This window comes from Pituophis catenifer, unplaced genomic scaffold (genome assembly GCF_029215685.1).
Source record: "Pituophis catenifer annectens isolate HBS135680 unplaced genomic scaffold, rPitCat1.0.hap2 SCAF_8, whole genome shotgun sequence".
Lineage (NCBI taxonomy): Eukaryota > Metazoa > Chordata > Lepidosauria > Squamata > Colubridae > Pituophis > Pituophis catenifer.
In genome coordinates, this window is record NW_027256888.1 from 75,767,640 (window position 1) to 75,786,215 (window position 18,576).

An 18,576-nucleotide genomic window follows, 5' to 3' on the forward strand; every position below is an offset into this window, starting at 1 on the left:
GGACTCAAAATGGATGCAGTATTATTCCAAGTGTGATCTTAACCAAGGCATTATTCAAGCGGTACTAACACTTCCCTTGATCTTGATTCTAACCCCTCGGTTCACGCAACCTAGGACTTGAGTTGCTCAACATGCTTGAAAGTTCAAGTGAGAGTGCATGCCAGTCTTGGAGCAGGATCATTCCAGTGGTGAAATCTAAAATTTGTTACTACCGGTTCTGTGGGCGTGGCTTGGTGGGTAATGTGACTGGGTGGGCGTGGCCATTTTTTTTAAAAAAAATCCTTTAAAACCATTTTTTCTACAACCTCTTCGGCGAAAAATGCTTAAAAAATTAAAAAATGCTTAAAAAATTAAAAAATGCTTTCAAAAGGCTCTGACGATCCCAGCTGAGTTGCCTGATCGGCAGAGGCTTTTTTTCTTTTAAAAGCCTCTGCCGATCAGGCAACTCAGCTTGGATCGTCAGAGGCATTTAAAAGAAAAAAAGCCTCTGCCGATCAGGGAACTCAGCTTGGATCGTCAGAGGCATTTAAAAGAAAAAAAAGCCTCTGCCGATCAGGCAACTCAGCTGGGATCATCAGAGGCTTTTAAAAGCATTTGACGATCCCAGCTGAGCCGCGTGATCATCAGAGGCTTTTTTTTTACTTTTAAAAGCATTTTTTCCGAAGAAGAGGTTGTAGAAAAAATACTTTTAAAAATTAAAAAAAAAAGGCTCTGATGATTGTGCGGCTCAGCTGGGCGGGGGATGGGGGGCAGGGACTTTTGCTACCGGTTCTCTGAACCACCCACTTCCATCGCTACCGGATCGGGCGATCTGGTCCGAACCGGGAGCATTTCACCCCTGGATCATTCTGAAGATTTTCTGCCGAGCTGCTTTTCTGCTGATGCATAATTGATGCCGTCTGCTCATTCTAGAGATTGCAGCAAGCCATAAATGATGAAAGAGTGAATGTGTGGAGGGCCCTGCCCTCTTATAAAATAGATGTCGCTTACGACAGTGATTGGTAATTCTCTTCAGGGCGCTGGCAGTTTTTCAAGGGATGATTCTTGGCATGGACGTCAGAGGGCACATATGCCATTAGTCAGGAAAAAAATATATCCCAATACAGGCAGTCCTTGACTTACGACCACAATTGAGCCCCAAATGTACGTTGCTAAGTGAAACGTTAGTTAAGTGAGTTTTGCTCTATTTTACCACTTTTCTTGTCACCGTTGTTAAGCGAATCACCGCAGGGGTTAAATTATCAACGCGGTTGTTAAGTGAATCTGGTTCTCCCCTTGACTTTGCTTGTCAGAAGGTCGGCAAAGGGGATCACGTGTCACTGCAGCCGTCATAAATGTGAGTCAGTTGCCGAGGCTCTGAATGTAAATCACGTGGCCATGGGGGCTGATGCAATAGTCATCAGTGTGAAAAGTGGTCCTAAGTCACTTTTTTTCAGGGCCGTTGTAACTTTGAACGGTCACTAAGTGACATGTTGTAAATCAAGGACTACCTCTACAATGTGAAATCTTTTTAGGACAATAAAAATTTTGCAACTTGGCTACTGAAGTACTGTATTTTTCGGAGTATAAGACACACCTACCTTTTTTAGTGAGGAAAAGAAGAAAAAGAAATCTCCCTCTGCCTCTGAGCAATTTTGCCTCCTTGCAGCAAACAGCAAACAGCCTGCTTTACTTTCATTTTCGTTTTCAGCAGAGCTTGATTAGCAAAAGGGAAAAAAAAATCTGCTCCAGAAATTTACCTCTTTGCAGCAAGCAGCAGAGCCCTGCGCAAAACAGCTGAGAGCAAATCAGCTGAGAGTTGGAAGCCGATCCGATCAACTTGTGCTAATTAGTCTGTGCTGAAGCTGAAAGGAGCTGTTTTTTCTTGCTGTTTGCTTGCAAGGAGGTAACTGCTAGGAGGCAGAGGCCAAAGGGTGGGGGCCAGTGGGTGGGCAGGGCTACATTCGGTGTATAAGACGCACCTAAATTTTCACCCCCTTTTAGAGGGGAAAAAGGTGCGTCTTATACTCCGAAAAATACGGTACTTTCCAGGAGGAACATGCACCTCCGATAAGACAGATGTTACAAGGTAGGCCTTGATTTAAAAGGCCGCAATTGACCCCAAATTTTTGTTGTTAAGGGAGCTATTAAGTGAGTTCTGCTCCATTTTATGACCTTTCTTGCCACAGATCTTGAATCATTGCGTTTGTTCGGTTAATAACATGGTTGTTAAGTGAATCTGGCTTTCCCCATTGACTTTACTTGTCAGAAGGTCACAAAAGGTGATTGCATGATCCTGGGACACTGCAACTGTCATAAACATGAGTCATTTTGCCAAGCATCTGAACTTCGATCACAATACCTTGGGGATGCTGCAAGGTGAAAAAAACTGACACAAGTCACATTTTTCAGTGCCGTGGTAACTGAACTAGTTGCTAGTCTTCTATGCCTGGATTTTACAGGGATTTTTTGGCTCTTTGGAGAAGCTTATCTGCCATTTCTAATCTCATTGAGGAATCTTGGGTAAGCAATTGAGGGAACAAATCAGAAAAAAAAATTACTATGGGAGCAGGGATCCTGGAGTGTTTTTTTTCTGGAGACAAAAGAAGATGTTCAGATTGGAAGTGAACAATAATAATAATAATAATAATAATAATAATAATAATAATAATAATATTATTATACAGAAAAAACAGGCTGTGAAAATGGAGAACATTATAAAAACAACAGAAACAAAGGCAAAATATAAGGAAAAACAGCTGGATGACAGATTAAATAGATGGAAAACCAAAGCTTTACATGGACAGCACTTGAAAAACATTGAAGGAAAATGTGATGACAATTTTACATGGGCATGGCTTAAGATGGGAACCATCAAGAAAGAAACGGAAGGTTTAATACTGGCTGCTCAAGAACAAGCACTACAAACTAATGCCATGAAAGCAAAGATACAAAAATCCACCGACAATATCAAACTGCCGACTTTGCAACAACAAAGTTGAAACTGTTTCACATTTAATATGTGAATGGAGCAAAATCGCACAAACTGATTACAAAGCTAGACATGACCGAGTTGCTAAATTAATCCACTGGTCATTATGTAAAAAATACGACTTACCTGTATCCAAAAAGTCATGGGAACATAAAGTGGGAAAAAGTTATAGAAAATGAGAAGGTGAAGCTCTTGTGGGACTTTCGAATACAGACGGATCGTCACTTGGAACACAATACGCCAGATATCACAGTTGTCGAAAACCAAAATGTACAATTTATTGACATCGCGGTACCAGGAGATGCCAGAGTCGAAGAAAAAGAACTGGAAAAAATGATGAAATATCGCGACCTGGCCATTGAAACTACATGGCTATAGATGAAACATGTAACAGTGATACCCATTGTCACTGGGGCCCTTGGTACCATGTCCAAGAATTTTATAAGATACATCAGCAAATTTCAGCTTCCTGCAATAACACCAGCGGAACTGCAAAAAACTGCGCTACTCAGGACATCGTACATCTTAAGAAGGTACTTGGTTGATACCTAGGAGGCTGACAGCAACCCGTATCAACCATTAGCGCCAGTCAATGATATTTGTGATGCATTTCTGAATGTTCAGTTGACTGAGTTTCATGTTTAATGAATAAAGTAAATAATAATAATAGTAATAATGATGATGATGATGATGATGATGATGGGAAATGGTGCAGGATTTGCTTCTTTTCACATCGCTCATTGTTTGTTTCATTCTCTTCTTCATTCGCAGGTAGCTGTGTCCAGTTGGGTGGCCGGCAGACCCAAGGGGTACCATGAAGTTTTCAGGGCCCCTGGAGAGCCAGAGGTTGTCCGTCCTCCTAGAGATGGCAATCTCTAGGGAAGCTCAGACGTGGAAGGTGTATGTGCCCAGAATTCAGCCCAATCAGGTAAAACCTTCGTCACTTTTGCTCTGCCTCTTTATAGTTTGTTTTGACAAAATTGCAGAAGACAGTTCTAGGCTGCATAAACAGAGGGATAGAATCAAGATCACGTGAAGTGTTAATAATACCACTTTATAATGCCTTGGTAAGGCCACGCTTGGAATACTGCATGCAGTTTTGGTCGCCACTATGTAAAAAAGATGTGGAGACTCTAGAAAGAGTGCAGAGAAGAGCAACAAAGACGATTAGGGGACTGGAGGCTAAAACATACAAAGAGCGATTGCAGGAACTGGATATGTCTAGTTTAATGAAAAGAAGGACTAGGAGTAACATGATAGCAATCTTCCAATATCTCAGGGGTTGCCACAAAGAAGAGGGAGTCAGGCTAGTCTCCAAAGCACCTGAGGGCAAGAGAAGAAGCAATGGGTGGAAACTAATCAAGGAGAGAAGCAACTTAGAACTAAGGAGAAATTTCCTGACAGTTAGAACAATTAACCAGTGGAGCAACTTGCCTCCAGAAGTTGTGAATGCTCCAACACTGGAAGTTTTTAAGAAGATGTTGGGATAACCATTTGTCTGAAGCGGTGTAGGGTTTCCTGCCTAAACGGGGTTGGACTAGAAGACCTCCAAGGTCCCTTCCAACTCTATTCTATATTTCTAAGACTCTTCATGCTTCTGAGGAGCTGGCTTGATATGGAGTCCATCTCATCTCCTGGTGGCACATCGGGCCTTATTTGTTTAGCAGTTTATGCCCTTATCGTTTAATTTTAAATAAGGAGAACCTTATCGTTTAATTTTTCCAGTTGAGCAATGTTTTGTTTGGGGAACATCCCGTGGCTTCGAAGAACATATTGTGCTGTGCTACAACGGGGGTTAAGTCATTGTTATTAAAAGGCTACTTCCTTGTAGCAGCTTAGTGAGAATAAACCGGCTTGTTCCTTGAAAGAGTTAAGAAATTTCCTGCTGCCTTACGTATGCCTTTAGCATTCAAGGGACATCATCTCTTTGGAAATAGCTTTCCTTAAACCCAATGCTATTGTATATGGGTGGAGTAATAATATTGAATTGCGCTTTTGTTGTTGTTATCGTATTGCAATTTATGGAGATTTGGGCGAATGCTGCTCAAGAATTATTCCCAGTTGGAATGATCTATAAGTGGGACAATAAATCAGTAATCGGTGATTCATCAGAAGGAGTAGACTCTGCCTCTCTATGCCATTGTTAGTGGAGCTAGCTTGGAATACAGGTAGTCCTTGATTTACGACCACAATGGAGCCCCCAATTTATGTTGCTAAGCGAGACGTTTGTTAAGTGAGTTTTGCCCTATTTTGCCACATTTCTTCCCACAGTTGTTAAAGCGAATCACTGCAGTTGGTAAATTAGTAACACGGTGGTTAAGTGAATCTGGTTTCCCCATTGATTTTGCTTGTCGCAAAAGGGGATCAGATCATCCTGAGACACAGCAGAGGTCATAAATGTGAACCAGCTGCCAAACCTCTGAATTTCTGTCACATGACTACGGGGATGCTGCAAAGATTGTAACTGAAAATTGGACCAAAGTCACTTTTTTCACTGCTGTTGTAACTTTGAACGGTCACTAAATGAACTGTTGTAAGTCGAGGACTATGTGTAATGGGTCTTGTAGTCTAACACATTTGGGAAAGGCTATCTTAAGCCCCAAAGGTGCTGTTTCGAAAGGCAACTGGCCTTTCTTTGCCTTTTTTTTTTTCTTGAAGACATTTCGCTTTTCATCTAAGAAGCTTCTTCCGTTCTGGCCAAATGGCGGAGAATGGGAGGACTTACATTCCTTGCAGTCCTCTGGTTGTTAGTACTCTTTTTCTGCAAGGAATATATTCCTTCCATTCTCTTAACCGTTCTGTCAGAACGGAAGAAGCTTCTTAGATGAGAAGTGATACGTCTTCAAGGAAAAATTCCCCTTTCGTAAAAAGCACCTTTGGGACTACCATGACCTGGATGACTGAGAATCCCCATAGACATATTGTCCTCAAAGCTTCTGTCGTACAAAGCAAACGGGGAAAGGGCTAACACATAGCATGGATCATCCCTTCGTTAGAAAGATTCTGCTCTGTGTCCCTTTTATAGCAGCACTTCCTGATTAAAATAGAATTCTACTATGTTTTTACACAGCAGTGGTTGAAAGTTGAGCTGGCGGAAGGAAGGCTTATTAATACTCCTCACAGACTGTCCCTCTCTATATGGAAAAAAGCAGGCTATAAATCTTAAATTAGGGACGCGGTGGCTCAGTGGCTAAGACACTGAGCTTGTCGATCGAAAGGTCGGCAGTTCAGCGGTTCGAATCCCTAGTGCTGCGTAACGGGGTGAGCTCCCGTTACTTGTCCCAGCTTCTCCCAACCTAGCAGTTCGAAAGCACATAAAAAAATGCAAGTAGAAAAATAGGGACCACCTTTGGTGGGAAGGTAACAGTGTTCCGTGCGCCTTTGCTGTTGAGTCATGTCGGCTACATGACCACGGAGACGTCTTCGGACAGCGCTGACTCTTCGGCTTTGAAACGGAGATGAGCACCGCCCCCTAGAGTCGGGAACGAGTAGCCCATATGTGTGAGGGGAACCTTTACCTTAAATTTTGAGTAGTGCTGATTTTAGTGACCTCATCACACTATCAGTCACTCGGAAGCCAGGAAGAAGAAGAAAAAAATTAAAAGGCAGGATATCTATGGAGATTCTCAATCATCCAGGTCATGTTGTCTCAAAGGTACTTTTTCTAAAAGGCAGCTAGACTGGTTCACACTTACGACCGTTGCTGTGTCCCAGGGTCACGTGATCCCCTTTTACGACCTATGGACAAGCAAAATCAATGGGGGAGGGGGGAGAAGCCAGATTCGCTTAACGTCCGTATTACTAACTTATCAACTGCAGCGATTCAACTTACAAATTTTGGCAAGAAAGTTCATAAAACGGAGGCAAAAACTCACTTAACGAATGTCTCCCTTAACAACAGAAAACATTGGGCCTCGTTGTGGTCGTAAGTCGAGGACGACCTGTGACAGAACTGGGACTCGCTTTGCCAAGAAACAGACAAATCGCTTAGGGTGCCAAGGTCCTGCTTGCTCTTGCCTTGGCAGAAACAACTTCATAGTTGTATACATTCATGATTGCAGTTGGCCAGATGTCAGGTTTGGGGTATGGGCACAATTTGTGTGGGCGTGAATATTTTGTCTCTAGAGCCAAGATTGTTTGGAAACCATGGCAACCGCTTTGCCCATGGCAGCTATTCCATATGATTCATCCAGAGCTTTTCTGAATGTTTTCTGCTTGGTAGAAAAAGTGGGATTGAGTTTGCCTATAGAGGATTTTTGGCTCTTAGGTTGCAAGAGACAGACTCTCTTCCATTGCTGTTCAGAGTCACCTTATAGGAGAGATGTCCCAAAGGTGTTTTTTCAGGCGGCAACTGGACTTAACGTATTTTTCGGAGTATAAGACGCACCTTTTTCCCCCCAAAAAGAGGGTGAAAATTTGGGTGCGTCTTATACAGGGTGGATAAAAATCAATGATTTTTTAAAAAAAAATCAAAAAAAATGGATTTTTTTTTATTAAATCGGATTTTTTCAATTTAAATCAGATTTTTTTGATTTTTATTGAATTTATTTTAATAATAAACTTTTGGGGTAAAAATCTATCGTAAGATAGTTTTCTATTTAAGATGCATAAATAATTTAGTTTATTCAGCATGAAATGGAGCTTAGTTATGTAGCACAAGGCTGTATATCCTGCAACACTGGGACTATCGGTGAGTCAACAGCGGGTCAAAGGAGTAGCAGAGATGACAGTTGCTCTTTAAAAATTATGATTTAAATCGAGTTGATTTAAATCAAGTCTTTTTACTAGTGATTTAAATCATGATTTAAATCGACTTGAATTAAATCAAATCCATCTTGGTCTTATACTCTGAATGTAGCCTCGCCCAGCCTCTCAAACGGAGATTTCAGAGGCTGAAAAAAGCCTCTGAAAGAAGCTTCAGAAAAAAAGCCCTTTTTTCTGAAGCTCTTTTGGAGGCTTTTAGAGGCAGGAAAAAAAAGTTTTTTCTGAAACAGAGTTTCAGAAGTTTCAGAGGCTGAAAAAAAAAAGCAAGGCACACAACTCATAACCAATGAACCTGTTGCTAAAATTCACCTCTTGGAACAGCTGATTGGGGATATTCAGGGAGGCCGATCCCACAATCAGCTTTTTTCTTATTTTTCTCCCCAAAACCTAAAGTGCGTCTTATACTCCAAAAAATATGGTACTTGTTTTTTCTTTGAAGACATTTCGCTTCTCATCCAAGAAGCTTCTTCAGCTCTGATAGGATAGTGGCGAATGGAGGGATTTATACTCCTTGCAGACAGCTGGACATTTGCATCCTTTTAGAGGGCCGTTGAAGTACTCGGAGGTTTATCTGTGCCCTCAGGGTCACCTGAGTGGTGCTCCTGGTTCCTATAGTCTGCAATTTTTTCTTTTGAAATCTATTCCTACTCCCACACCATTCAAAGGATGTTCATCCCAAATTGTATAGCTAAAGGTCTGTAGAGATTCTCAGTCATCCAGGTCATGGTTGTCCCAGAGGTGCTTTTTCAGGAGGCAACTGGACTTTCTGGTTTTTTCTTTTGTAAAGAAAACCTTCTAGGAGAGACGGGCAGCATAAAAATGTAGTAAATTAAATAAATACATTGCATCCAGTGGAGCTGTGGACTTGTTCAGCGTTTTGACTGACTGAAGTACAGCCAGGTAGTCCTCGACGTACGACCATAATTGAGCCCAAAACGTCTGTTGCTAAGCGAGATAGTGGTCAAGTGAGTTTTGTCCCATTTTGCAACCTTTCTTGCCACAGTTGTTAAGTGAATCACTGGGGAGATTAAGTTAGTAACACGGTTGTTAAATGAATCTGGTTTCCCCATGGACTTCGCTTGTCAGAAGGCTTGCAAAAGGGAATCATATGACTCCAGGACTACAATGGTCATAAATAAATACCAATTGCGAAGCGGCCGAATTTTTGTCACATGATCATGGGGATGCTACAAGGGTCATAAGCCACTTTTTTCAGTGCCGTTGTAACTTTGAATAATCACTAAACGAATGGTTGTAAATCGAGGACTACCCATGTAGCCCAATTCTTCATTTTAATCTGGCAGCGTAGATCATTTTTTAATTTATCCTTCAGATTTTATTTGCTTTTCATTTCTGGCTCCTGCAATTGGGCTGGTGGGTGAGAACGGAAAGTCCACTGAAGCAGATTTGGCAAAAGTTGCTTCCCTCTCCAGAAAGCCTAGCACCGTTCTGTGTTCAAAATCAGAGTAATTCATGCTGCAAACATCCTTCGTGACACTTTATTTATTTTTCTTTCTCTGCTGTTGAAAATGTCACATGCCAATTCCCCAACCCCAATTTTTTTTTATTGAAAAAGTTTTACAAACAACACATTTTTCCCCCATTTCCCCCCCATCCCTTCCCAACCCCCCCAACCCCTCCCTCCCCATGACTTCCCCAAGGTGAAATCCATCCATATTATATTATGTCATACTTTACCACCCCTCTATTCCCCTCCCTGTGCACTATAAATTTTTACATCACAATAAACTATTTCGCCCCTTATAAACTATACATTTCTACACAACATTTAGCTGAAAACTATCTGGTACTTCCTGGTTTGGTATTTATTCTCCATATAATATATCCAATTCTTCCACTCCCATACATAACTCTCTTGAGTCCGGTCTTTTAAGTATGCTGATATCTTCGCCATTTCTGCGAAACTGGCCATCTTCAAGGTCCATTCTTGAATTGTAGGCACATCAACCCTTTTCCAATATTGACCAATCAATAACCTGGCTGCTGACACCATATAGAATATCAGTTTTGTTTCACCCAGTGAAAAACCCTTGACTATACCCAATAAGAACAAATGAGGAGAAAATTGAATTTTGGGGAAAAAAATGTTCTTGTATCTAGTTGTTCTGGTGTGCAGTGCTCTATAGCATCGTTTTGAGGGTAGGAGTTGAAACAGTTTATGTCCAGGATGCGAGGGGTCTGTAAATATTTTCACAGCCCTCTTTTTGACTCGTGCAGCATACAGGTCCTCAATGGAAGGCAGGTTGGTAGCCATTGTTTTTTCTGCAGTTCTAATTATCCTCTGAAGTCTTTTTTTTTTTTTTTAATTTGATTTATATGCCGCCCTTCTCCGGAGACTCAGGGCGGCTTACAATGTGCTCAGCAATAATTAATTTCCCAATTGGAATGAAGCAAGTCTCAAAGATTTTAGGGTGAAAATAGGTTGTGTCAAGTAGTCCTCGACTTAAAACAATTTGTTTAGTGACCAGGTAAAGTTACAAAAGAATCGGAAAAAGCGAGTTACAACCATTTTTCACACTTTATGACTGTTGCAGTATCTCCATGGCCATATGATAAAAAAATCAGACGCTTGGCAACGGACTCGTATTTATGACGGTTGCAGTGTGTGCTGCTGCCCTTTTCCAGCTGTCCATCCAGTCACAGCATAATGTGTGTTCTTCACAACTCATTGTGAGGCTGGTCGACATTTGTTAGTAAATCTTTCCTGTTTGGCTCCCAGCCTCTATTGCATAATCCGAACGACAGATTGGACTCAGGAGGGTCCATCCATATGGCAGGCACCGTCCAAAATAGATTCCTTCTGCTACTTGGAATATTTCTCTTCTAGAGTAAGAGTGTCCAGAACCTTGGCAACTTTTAAGACTTGTGGACTTCAATTCTTAGGCAGGAGAATTCTGGGAGTTGAAGTCCACAGGTTTGAAGTTACCAACGTCAGACACATCTGCACTGACTGGCTAGGGAATTCTGGGAGTTGAAGTCTACAAGTCTTAAAATTGCCAGGGTTGGATACATCTAGCATGGCTGGCTGGGGAATTATGGGAATTGAGCTCCACAGGCCTTAAAAGTTGCCCAGATTGGACCCAACTGCTCTGGATAGCTAGGGCATTCTGGGAGTTGAAGTCCATAAGTCTTAAAGTCAGGGTGGATTTAATTTACCATATTTTTCAGAGTATAAGACACACTTCCTCCCCCCCCCCAAAAGAGGGTAAAAATTTGGGTGCGTCTTATACACCAAATGTAGCCCGCCTGCCGGCCCCCACCCTTTGGCTTCTGCCTCCCAGCAATTTACCTCCTTGCAGCAAGCGGCCTGTTTCAGCTTCAGCACAGCCTGATTAGCACAAGCAGCTGATTGGATTGTCGGTTGGATCGGCCTCCCGACCCTCAGCTGTTTTAGGCTGCAGGTATTGCCATTGCCTATTGCCGCGTGGGCCTCCGGTGTTTGCTGCAAGGAGGCAAATTGCTGGGAGGCAGATTTTTTGTTTTTTCTTGTGCTAATCAGGCTGGGATGAAAATGAAACTAAAGCAGGCTGTTTGCTGTTTGCTGCAAGGAGGAAAATTGCTGGGAGGCAGAGGCAGATTTTTTTTTTTCTTATTTTCCTCCCCCAAAAAGGTAGGTGCGTTTTATAGTCTGGAGCATCTTATACTCCGAAAAATATGGTAAATCAAGTTGACTTAAATCATGATTTAAATAACTAGTAAAAAGTCTTGATTTAAACTTGATTTAAATCATAATTTTTAAGAGCAACTGTCATCTCTGTCCCGCAGCGGCTCTTCCTCTGACCCGCTGTTAAATCACCGACAGTCCCATTCACTTTAATGGGATGGATGGTGATATGGCAGTGACACAACAAGGTGAGGTACGTGGCAGGCAGCAGCTGAGTGGATGCCCACTAACAGGTTGCCATGATGGATCTGAAATGACAGGTGCCCTTTAATATTATATTTATAAGCTGCTTAGAAGGTTTCACTTTCATTTTTACTGCTTGCTCTTCCTCCTCACACTTAGAGCCTGGTGGTACAGATGCATTTCTCTTCAAACAATCATACAGTTTGGAGTGTACATAGATTTGCAAAAACAATGGGATAAAAGAATATTCCTGAACTTTTTTTTATGATTTATCTCATGGATACTGTGAAATTGTGTGAATGAATCAATGCTGTGCATGTTATCTCAGCTTGCAGAGCCTTGGATTCATTGAATGAGTTTAACAAAAATGTAAATATTGCAGAATATACAGCCTCATGCTACCGGGTTTCCCCAAAAATAAGACCCTGTCTTATATTTTTTTGAACCCCGAAATAAGCGCTTGGCCTTCTTTTTGGGGAGGTCTTATTATTTTGGGGTGTGTGGAGCAAGACGGGGCTCATCTTGCCTTCTTACCTGATTTCTGCGTTTAAATATTTTTGGGGAGGGCTTATTTTCAGGGAGGGGAGGCTTATTTTAGCGCATGCGCTCAAAAGCCCAATCAGGCTTATTATCGGGGGAATGTCTTATTTTCGGGGAAACAGGGTACATAACTAAGCTCCATTTCATGCTGAACTAAATTATTAATGTATCTTAAATAGAAAACTATCTTTAGATAGGTTTTTTTTAACTCCAAAAGCATTTTATTAAAATAAATTTGATAAAAATAAAAAAAGCCCAATTTAAATTAAAAAAATGCGATTGAAATAAAAAAAATCTGATTTTTAATTATTTTTTTTTTAAATCAATTTTTATCCACCTGCTCAAAAATTGCCAAGGTTGGAGACTTCTCCCCTGTGTTCATCCTTTATCCCGTGTCACCATATTAATAGAGGGAACACCTCTCCTTTGGATAACTTTAACTTTGCTTTCCTAAACCTTTTTACAGAATCTCTGACCCAGACGAGACATAACCTGCAGCGTGTGGCCAAATAAAATACCCACATTGCAAATGTTGACTCAGAAGAGTCTTGTTTACATCCACGCGACTTTCTTCTTGAAGACCCAGTCCAAAATAAAGGCCTGGCACAGGGTGTCCCCACCGCAGCTTCCCTTGCAAATTCCAGGCGATTCAGCATTGGCAGCGGTGTGCTGAGGTCGGTACACCCTGTACTAAGCGCTTAATTTGGATCAAGTCATAATCTCAGTATTGTCAGGCACTGCTTTGGAAGGGTTGAATTTACCCCCCAGTGCTTACTCTTCTGCTATTATTAGACACTTCTTTGCTTCAGTTTTATACTAGGTCTCTGGGCAGGGTGCCCTGCGTAGAATCATATCAGTGGTGCAAGATATTTGAGCTCAGAATCCACTAATCTGGATAGCTAGTACAGATAGCCCTGGACTTAAACAACAATTCATTTGGTGACCGAAGTTACAATGGCACTGGAGAAAAAAGTGACTTATCACCGCTTTTTGACAATCGTTGCAGCATCCCTGGGATCAGGTGATCAAAATTCAGATGCTTGGCAACTGTATTTAATGATAATTACAGTCAGTGGTAAAATCCAAATTTGTTTACTACTGGTTCTGTGTACGTGGCATGTCTTGGTGGGCGTGGCTTGGTGGGCGTGGCAGGGAAAGGATACTGCAAAATCTTTATTCCCACCCCACTCCGCAGGAAGGATACTGCAAAATCTCCATTCCCACCCCACTCGGGGGCCAGCCAGAGGTGGCATTTGCCGGTTCCCCGAACTACTCAAAATTTCCGCTGCCGGTTCTCCAGAACCTGTTAGAACCTGCTGGATTTCAGCCCTGATTACAGTGTCTCAGGGTCGTATGATTTTTTTTTTTGCAACCTTCTGATAAGCAAAGTAAAAGGGGAAGTCCAAGTCACTTAACAACTGTGTTGCTAACTTAACAACTGCTGTGATTCTCTTTAACAGCTGTTGCAAGAAAGTTGGTAAAATGGGGCCAAACTCACTTAACAAATGTCTTGCTTAGCAGTGGAAATTTTGGACTTGATTGTGATTGTAAGTCAACTACCTTTATAAAGATAGATGGAGGGAGGGAGGGAGGGAGGGAGAGAGAAATAGACAGACAGACAGGTGAAAAATGACACACACACGTCAATAAGTCAATAAATGATGGAATTTTAAAAAAGTTAAGAGATGATGGATAATGAGAAAATATATTAATAAAATGGGAAAACACAAATAGGGAAAATAGCGGTATATATATTAATAGATAATATGACTTATCATAACTAAAAATAAGTTAAGATTAGTAGATGGAAATTTAGGATTAGGTAATTTAGTTGTATTATTAATATTAATAGTGTGTTAAAGTATATTGTGAATTTAAAAGATTAAGGATTAGAAATTGTGGGGATTTTGAGATACACTCCTGGGATTGATTAAATGTTAATATTTGGCGTTATTAGTAATCCTATCCATTTGGAATATTGAAGTTACTGTGGAATAATGAGTAATGCTTAAAATATTAAATAATAAGTAATTTAGTAGGGGATAACAAATACATGGCGTAAAGAAATGTTAACTATGTTTAAATGAATTAACGGGAAAAATGATACAGGATTATGAAGAGAGAACAGTATTGTTGAAGTTGGAAGGTTAGGATTATATATACTTAGTTGTATTATTATTGTTAGCGTTGTTTAAAAAAAGACTTGACCCAGTCAATACACTGTCCACAAAATATGTATAGAACTATTATACTAAATAACTTTATCTATCTATCTATCTATCTATCTATCTATCTATCTATCTATCTATAAATATATGAAAAATGACAGATGGACGGACACACACACACGCACGCACACAGAGTGTGGGGAGGGAGAGGATGAAGTGATGGTCCCCATCTTACAGTGAGAGTTGAATGTGTAACTGATCCATGGGGATCCAGTGGTGAACGTGAGTTTTACAGGTTTCTGGTGCACATGTGCGTGTGACAATCAGCTATCCTAAGTATGCGCGGCAGTGTCAAAAGCCGGTGTGCGCATACATGCCAGCCAGCTGATTGTTGGGTGCGCATGCGCGCCAGAACCCCGGAAGTTCAGCTTTTCTGGAGCATGGCCCTGTGCGCGCATGACGTTTCCACACAACCTTAGGTTCGCCATCACTGACATAGAATGTTCTTCTCTGCCCATATATTTTTTTTATTTTTTATTTTTTATTTTTATTTTTTAAATTTGATTTATATGCCACCCTTCTCCGGAGACTCAGGGCGGCTTACAATGCGTTAAGCAATAGCCTTCATACTTTTGTATATTTTATACAAAGTCAGTTTATTGCCCCCACAAACTGGGTCCTCAATTTACCTACCTTAGAAAGGATGGAAGGCTGAGTCGACCTTGAGCTTGGTGAGATTCGAACTTACAGTAATTGCAGGCAGCTGGTGTTAATCACAATGCCATCAGCCTGCTGAGCCACCAGGGCCGTTATATATGAAGGTGATTGAATTATGTACCAACAATGAGCAATAAGAGAAGGCTCTTGGGAGTCCCTCGGATTGCAAGGCGATCCAGTCAGTCGATCCTAAAGGAAAGCAGCCTTGACTGTCCTTTGGAAGGACAGATACTGAAGCCGAAGCTCAAATACTCTGGCCACCAAATGAGGGAAGGCCTCATTGGAAAAGATGGAGGGCAAAAGGAGAAGGGGGACAGCAGACAATGAGATGGTTAGATAGTGTCATTGACACAGTGAATATGAATTTGGGCAAACTGTGGGAGACAATGGAGGACAGGAGGGGCCTGGTATGCTATGGTCCTTGGGATCGTGAAGAGTCGGATACGTCTTAGCGACTGAACAATAGCCACAAAAGGTGGAAATGGGGACTGCCATGTCAGAGCCCCCAAATCGGTGGGGCACAGGGTTGTCCGGCCAGCTGAGGACCTCACCTGTGGCTTCCCGCTCTCTTTGCCAACGGTGCGTGGTGCATCTGGGGTCTTCGCTCACCCTCTGCTGCAGTCACGCCAAAAACTCCAGTCACAGATGGTTAAGGAGAGCTTTGGCATCTCTCCAGCCAACAGTCCAGATCTGCAGGTTTTTCAAAACCATCCCAGGGGGAAATTCTTGTGGGCAGCTGAATGTAAATATTTTGAGATTGACAGGCCTCCCACATGGAACCAGCAGCAAGCCAGACTGTTCAGCCTTGAAATTCTGTTCCATCACCTTCTTTATAAAATAGGAAAAAAAAAAAAAAACTGAAGGTGGAATTTTCCATTCTGCTTATGTCCCAAAAAGCCCTGGAACTTTTCGATAGGGAGAGCCCTAGTTTGGTCTCGTGAAGAAGAAGAGAATAACAGAGTTGGAAGGGACCTTGGAGGTCTTCTAGTCCAACCTCCTGCTCAAGCAGGAAACCCTATACCCGTGATGGCGAACCTATGGCACGCGTGCCACAGGTGGCACGCGAAGCCATATCAGTGGGCACGTGAACTCACGTCCGGCACGCATGCACACGTCAGCCAGCTGATTTTTCGGGCCTTCTGGGCTCACCGGAAGTCAGCAAACGAGCCATTTCTGGCCTCCAGAGGGCCTCCGGGGGGGGGGAGGCCGTTTTTGCCCTCCCCAGGCTCCAAGAAAGCTTCCGGAGGCTGGGGAGGGCAAAAAACGGGCTTACCGGGCCCACTGTGCCATCTCGTGCCAAAAGCAGGGGGAATGCAGGGGGGTTGCGCACGCATGCGCGGAGGGGCGGGGGGCATAGAATTATGGGTGTAGGCACACAAGCACGTGACCCTCCCCCCGCTTTTGGCACACAATGGCAAAAAGGTTAGCCATCACTGCCCTATACTATTTCAGACAAATGATTATCCAGTCACTCCTGAAAAATTTCCATTGATGAAACACCCACAACTTCTGAAAGCAAGTCATTCCACTAGTTTATTGTTGTCACTGTCGGGAAGTTTCTCCTTAGTTTTAGGTTTCTTCCTTCATTAGTTTCCATCCGTTGCTTCTTGTTCTGCCTTCAAGTGCTTTGGAAAATGGATTGACCCCCCCCTCTCTTCTTTGTGGTAGCCCCTTAGATATTGCTATCATGTGGGCACCTATGGCCCAATGGTGAAATGTAAAATTTGTTACTACCGGTTCTGTGGGCATGGCTTGGTGGGGGTGGGTGGGTGGGTAATATGACTGAGTGGGAGTGGCCAACCTTTTTTTTTTTTACTTTTAAAACCATTTTTTCTACAACCTCTTCATCTGAAGAGGTTATAAAAAAATGCTTTTAAAGCCTCTGACGATCCCAGCTGACTTGCCTGATAGGCAGAGGCTTTTTTTCCTTTTAAAACCATTTTTTCTACAACCTCTTCATCTGAAGAGGTTATAAAAAAATGCTTTTAAAGCCTCTGATGATCCCAGCTGACTTGCCTGATAGGCAGAAGCTTTTTTTTTTTTTTTTAAGCCTCTGACGATCCCAGCTGACTTGCCTGATTGGCAGAGGCTTTTTTTCCTTTTAAAAACATTTTTTCTACAACCTCTTCATCTGAAGAGGTTATAAAAAAATGCTTTTAAAGCCTCTGATGATCCCAGCTGACTTGCCTGATAGGCAGAAGCTTTTTTTCCTTTTAAAAACATTTTTTCTATAACCTCTTCGGCGGAAGAGGTTGTAGAAAAAATGCTTCTAAAAGCATTTTAATCTGATGATTCCAGCTGAGCTGCATGATCATCAAGAGGCTTTTTTTTTTTTTTTTACTTTTAAAAGCATTTTTTCGGCCAAAGAGGATGTAGAACAAATGCTTTTAAAAATTAAAAAAAAAGCTTCTGATGATTGCGCGGCTCAGCTGGGCAATGGGGGGGGCAGGGATTTCTGCTACCGGTTCTCCAAACCACCTGCCTCCATCGCTACCAGATTGGACGATTCGGTCCGAACCGGGAGCATTTCACCCCTACTATGGCCCCTTTATGACCTGCGGACTTCAACTCTCTGAATTCCTGAGCCAGCAAGGCCCTGTCCTTAAGAGCATTTTGGAACCTGAAAGAGTTTCAAAAATATTTTTACCTGAAGGGTTATATTGATGATGAGATTGGTCCCTTGTATAAAGTACTTAGACATTTTACCAACAATGCCCAGATTCTTGAAAGCCCTGAAAATATAGATAATCCTCAATTTACGACCATAATTGAGTCCAAAATTTCTGTCACTAAGTGAGACATTTGTTAAGTGAGTTTTGCCCCGTTTAACGACCTTTCTTGCCACAGTTGTTAACGGAATCATTGCAGTTGTTAAGCTAGTAACACGGTTGTTAAGTGAATCTGGCTTCTCCATTGACTTGGCTTGTCAGAAGGTCGCAAAAAGTGATCACATGACCCCGGGAATACTGCAACCGTCATAAATACGAGTCAGTTGCTAAGCGGATGAAACTGATCACGTGACCATGGGATGCTACAACACTCATAAATGTCAAAAACGGTCATAAGTCACTTTTTTCCAATGCCGTTTTAACTTTGAATGGTCACTAAACGAACCTGTTGTAAGTCGAGAACTATCTGTAGCTGTTTGGATCCCAGCCAGAACATGGCTTATTTTTCTAAATTCGCAGTCCTAATTATAACATGGCTACTCGATTCTCCTCTGAGGAATTCAGAATATTTTTTTGTAATCTCTTAACAAGACTTTCCCCCCCCCAAAACCACTTGTGGGACATCTGCGGATCTGGATGCTCCAGCAAGGAGGAATGAATGAATGAATGAATGAATGAATGAATGAATGAATGAATGAATGAATGAGCTGGAAGGGACCTTTGAGGTCTTCTAGTCCAGCCCACTCTTCAAGCAGAACCTATTATCACTTCAAGAGGTGACTGTCTACTCTTCTTTAAAACCTCCAGTGATGGAGCACCTACAACTTCTGAAGGGCAAGTCGTTCCACTGGTTAATTTTTCTCACTCTTAGGAAGTTTC

The 18,576-nt window shown here is 41.9% G+C and overlaps 1 protein-coding gene across 1 annotated transcript in view; it reads left to right on the plus strand.

Annotated features, from left to right (window-relative positions):
- CCNI (cyclin I) overlaps positions 1–18,576 on the plus strand; it is a 73,394-nt gene that overhangs the window by 33,424 nt on the left and 21,394 nt on the right. The window contains exon 2 of the mRNA XM_070948713.1: positions 3,743–3,899. Coding sequence (XP_070804814.1) covers positions 3,786–3,899 — 114 coding nt within the window. The 5' untranslated portion in view covers positions 3,743–3,785. The remainder of the gene's footprint in view (positions 1–3,742; positions 3,900–18,576) is intronic.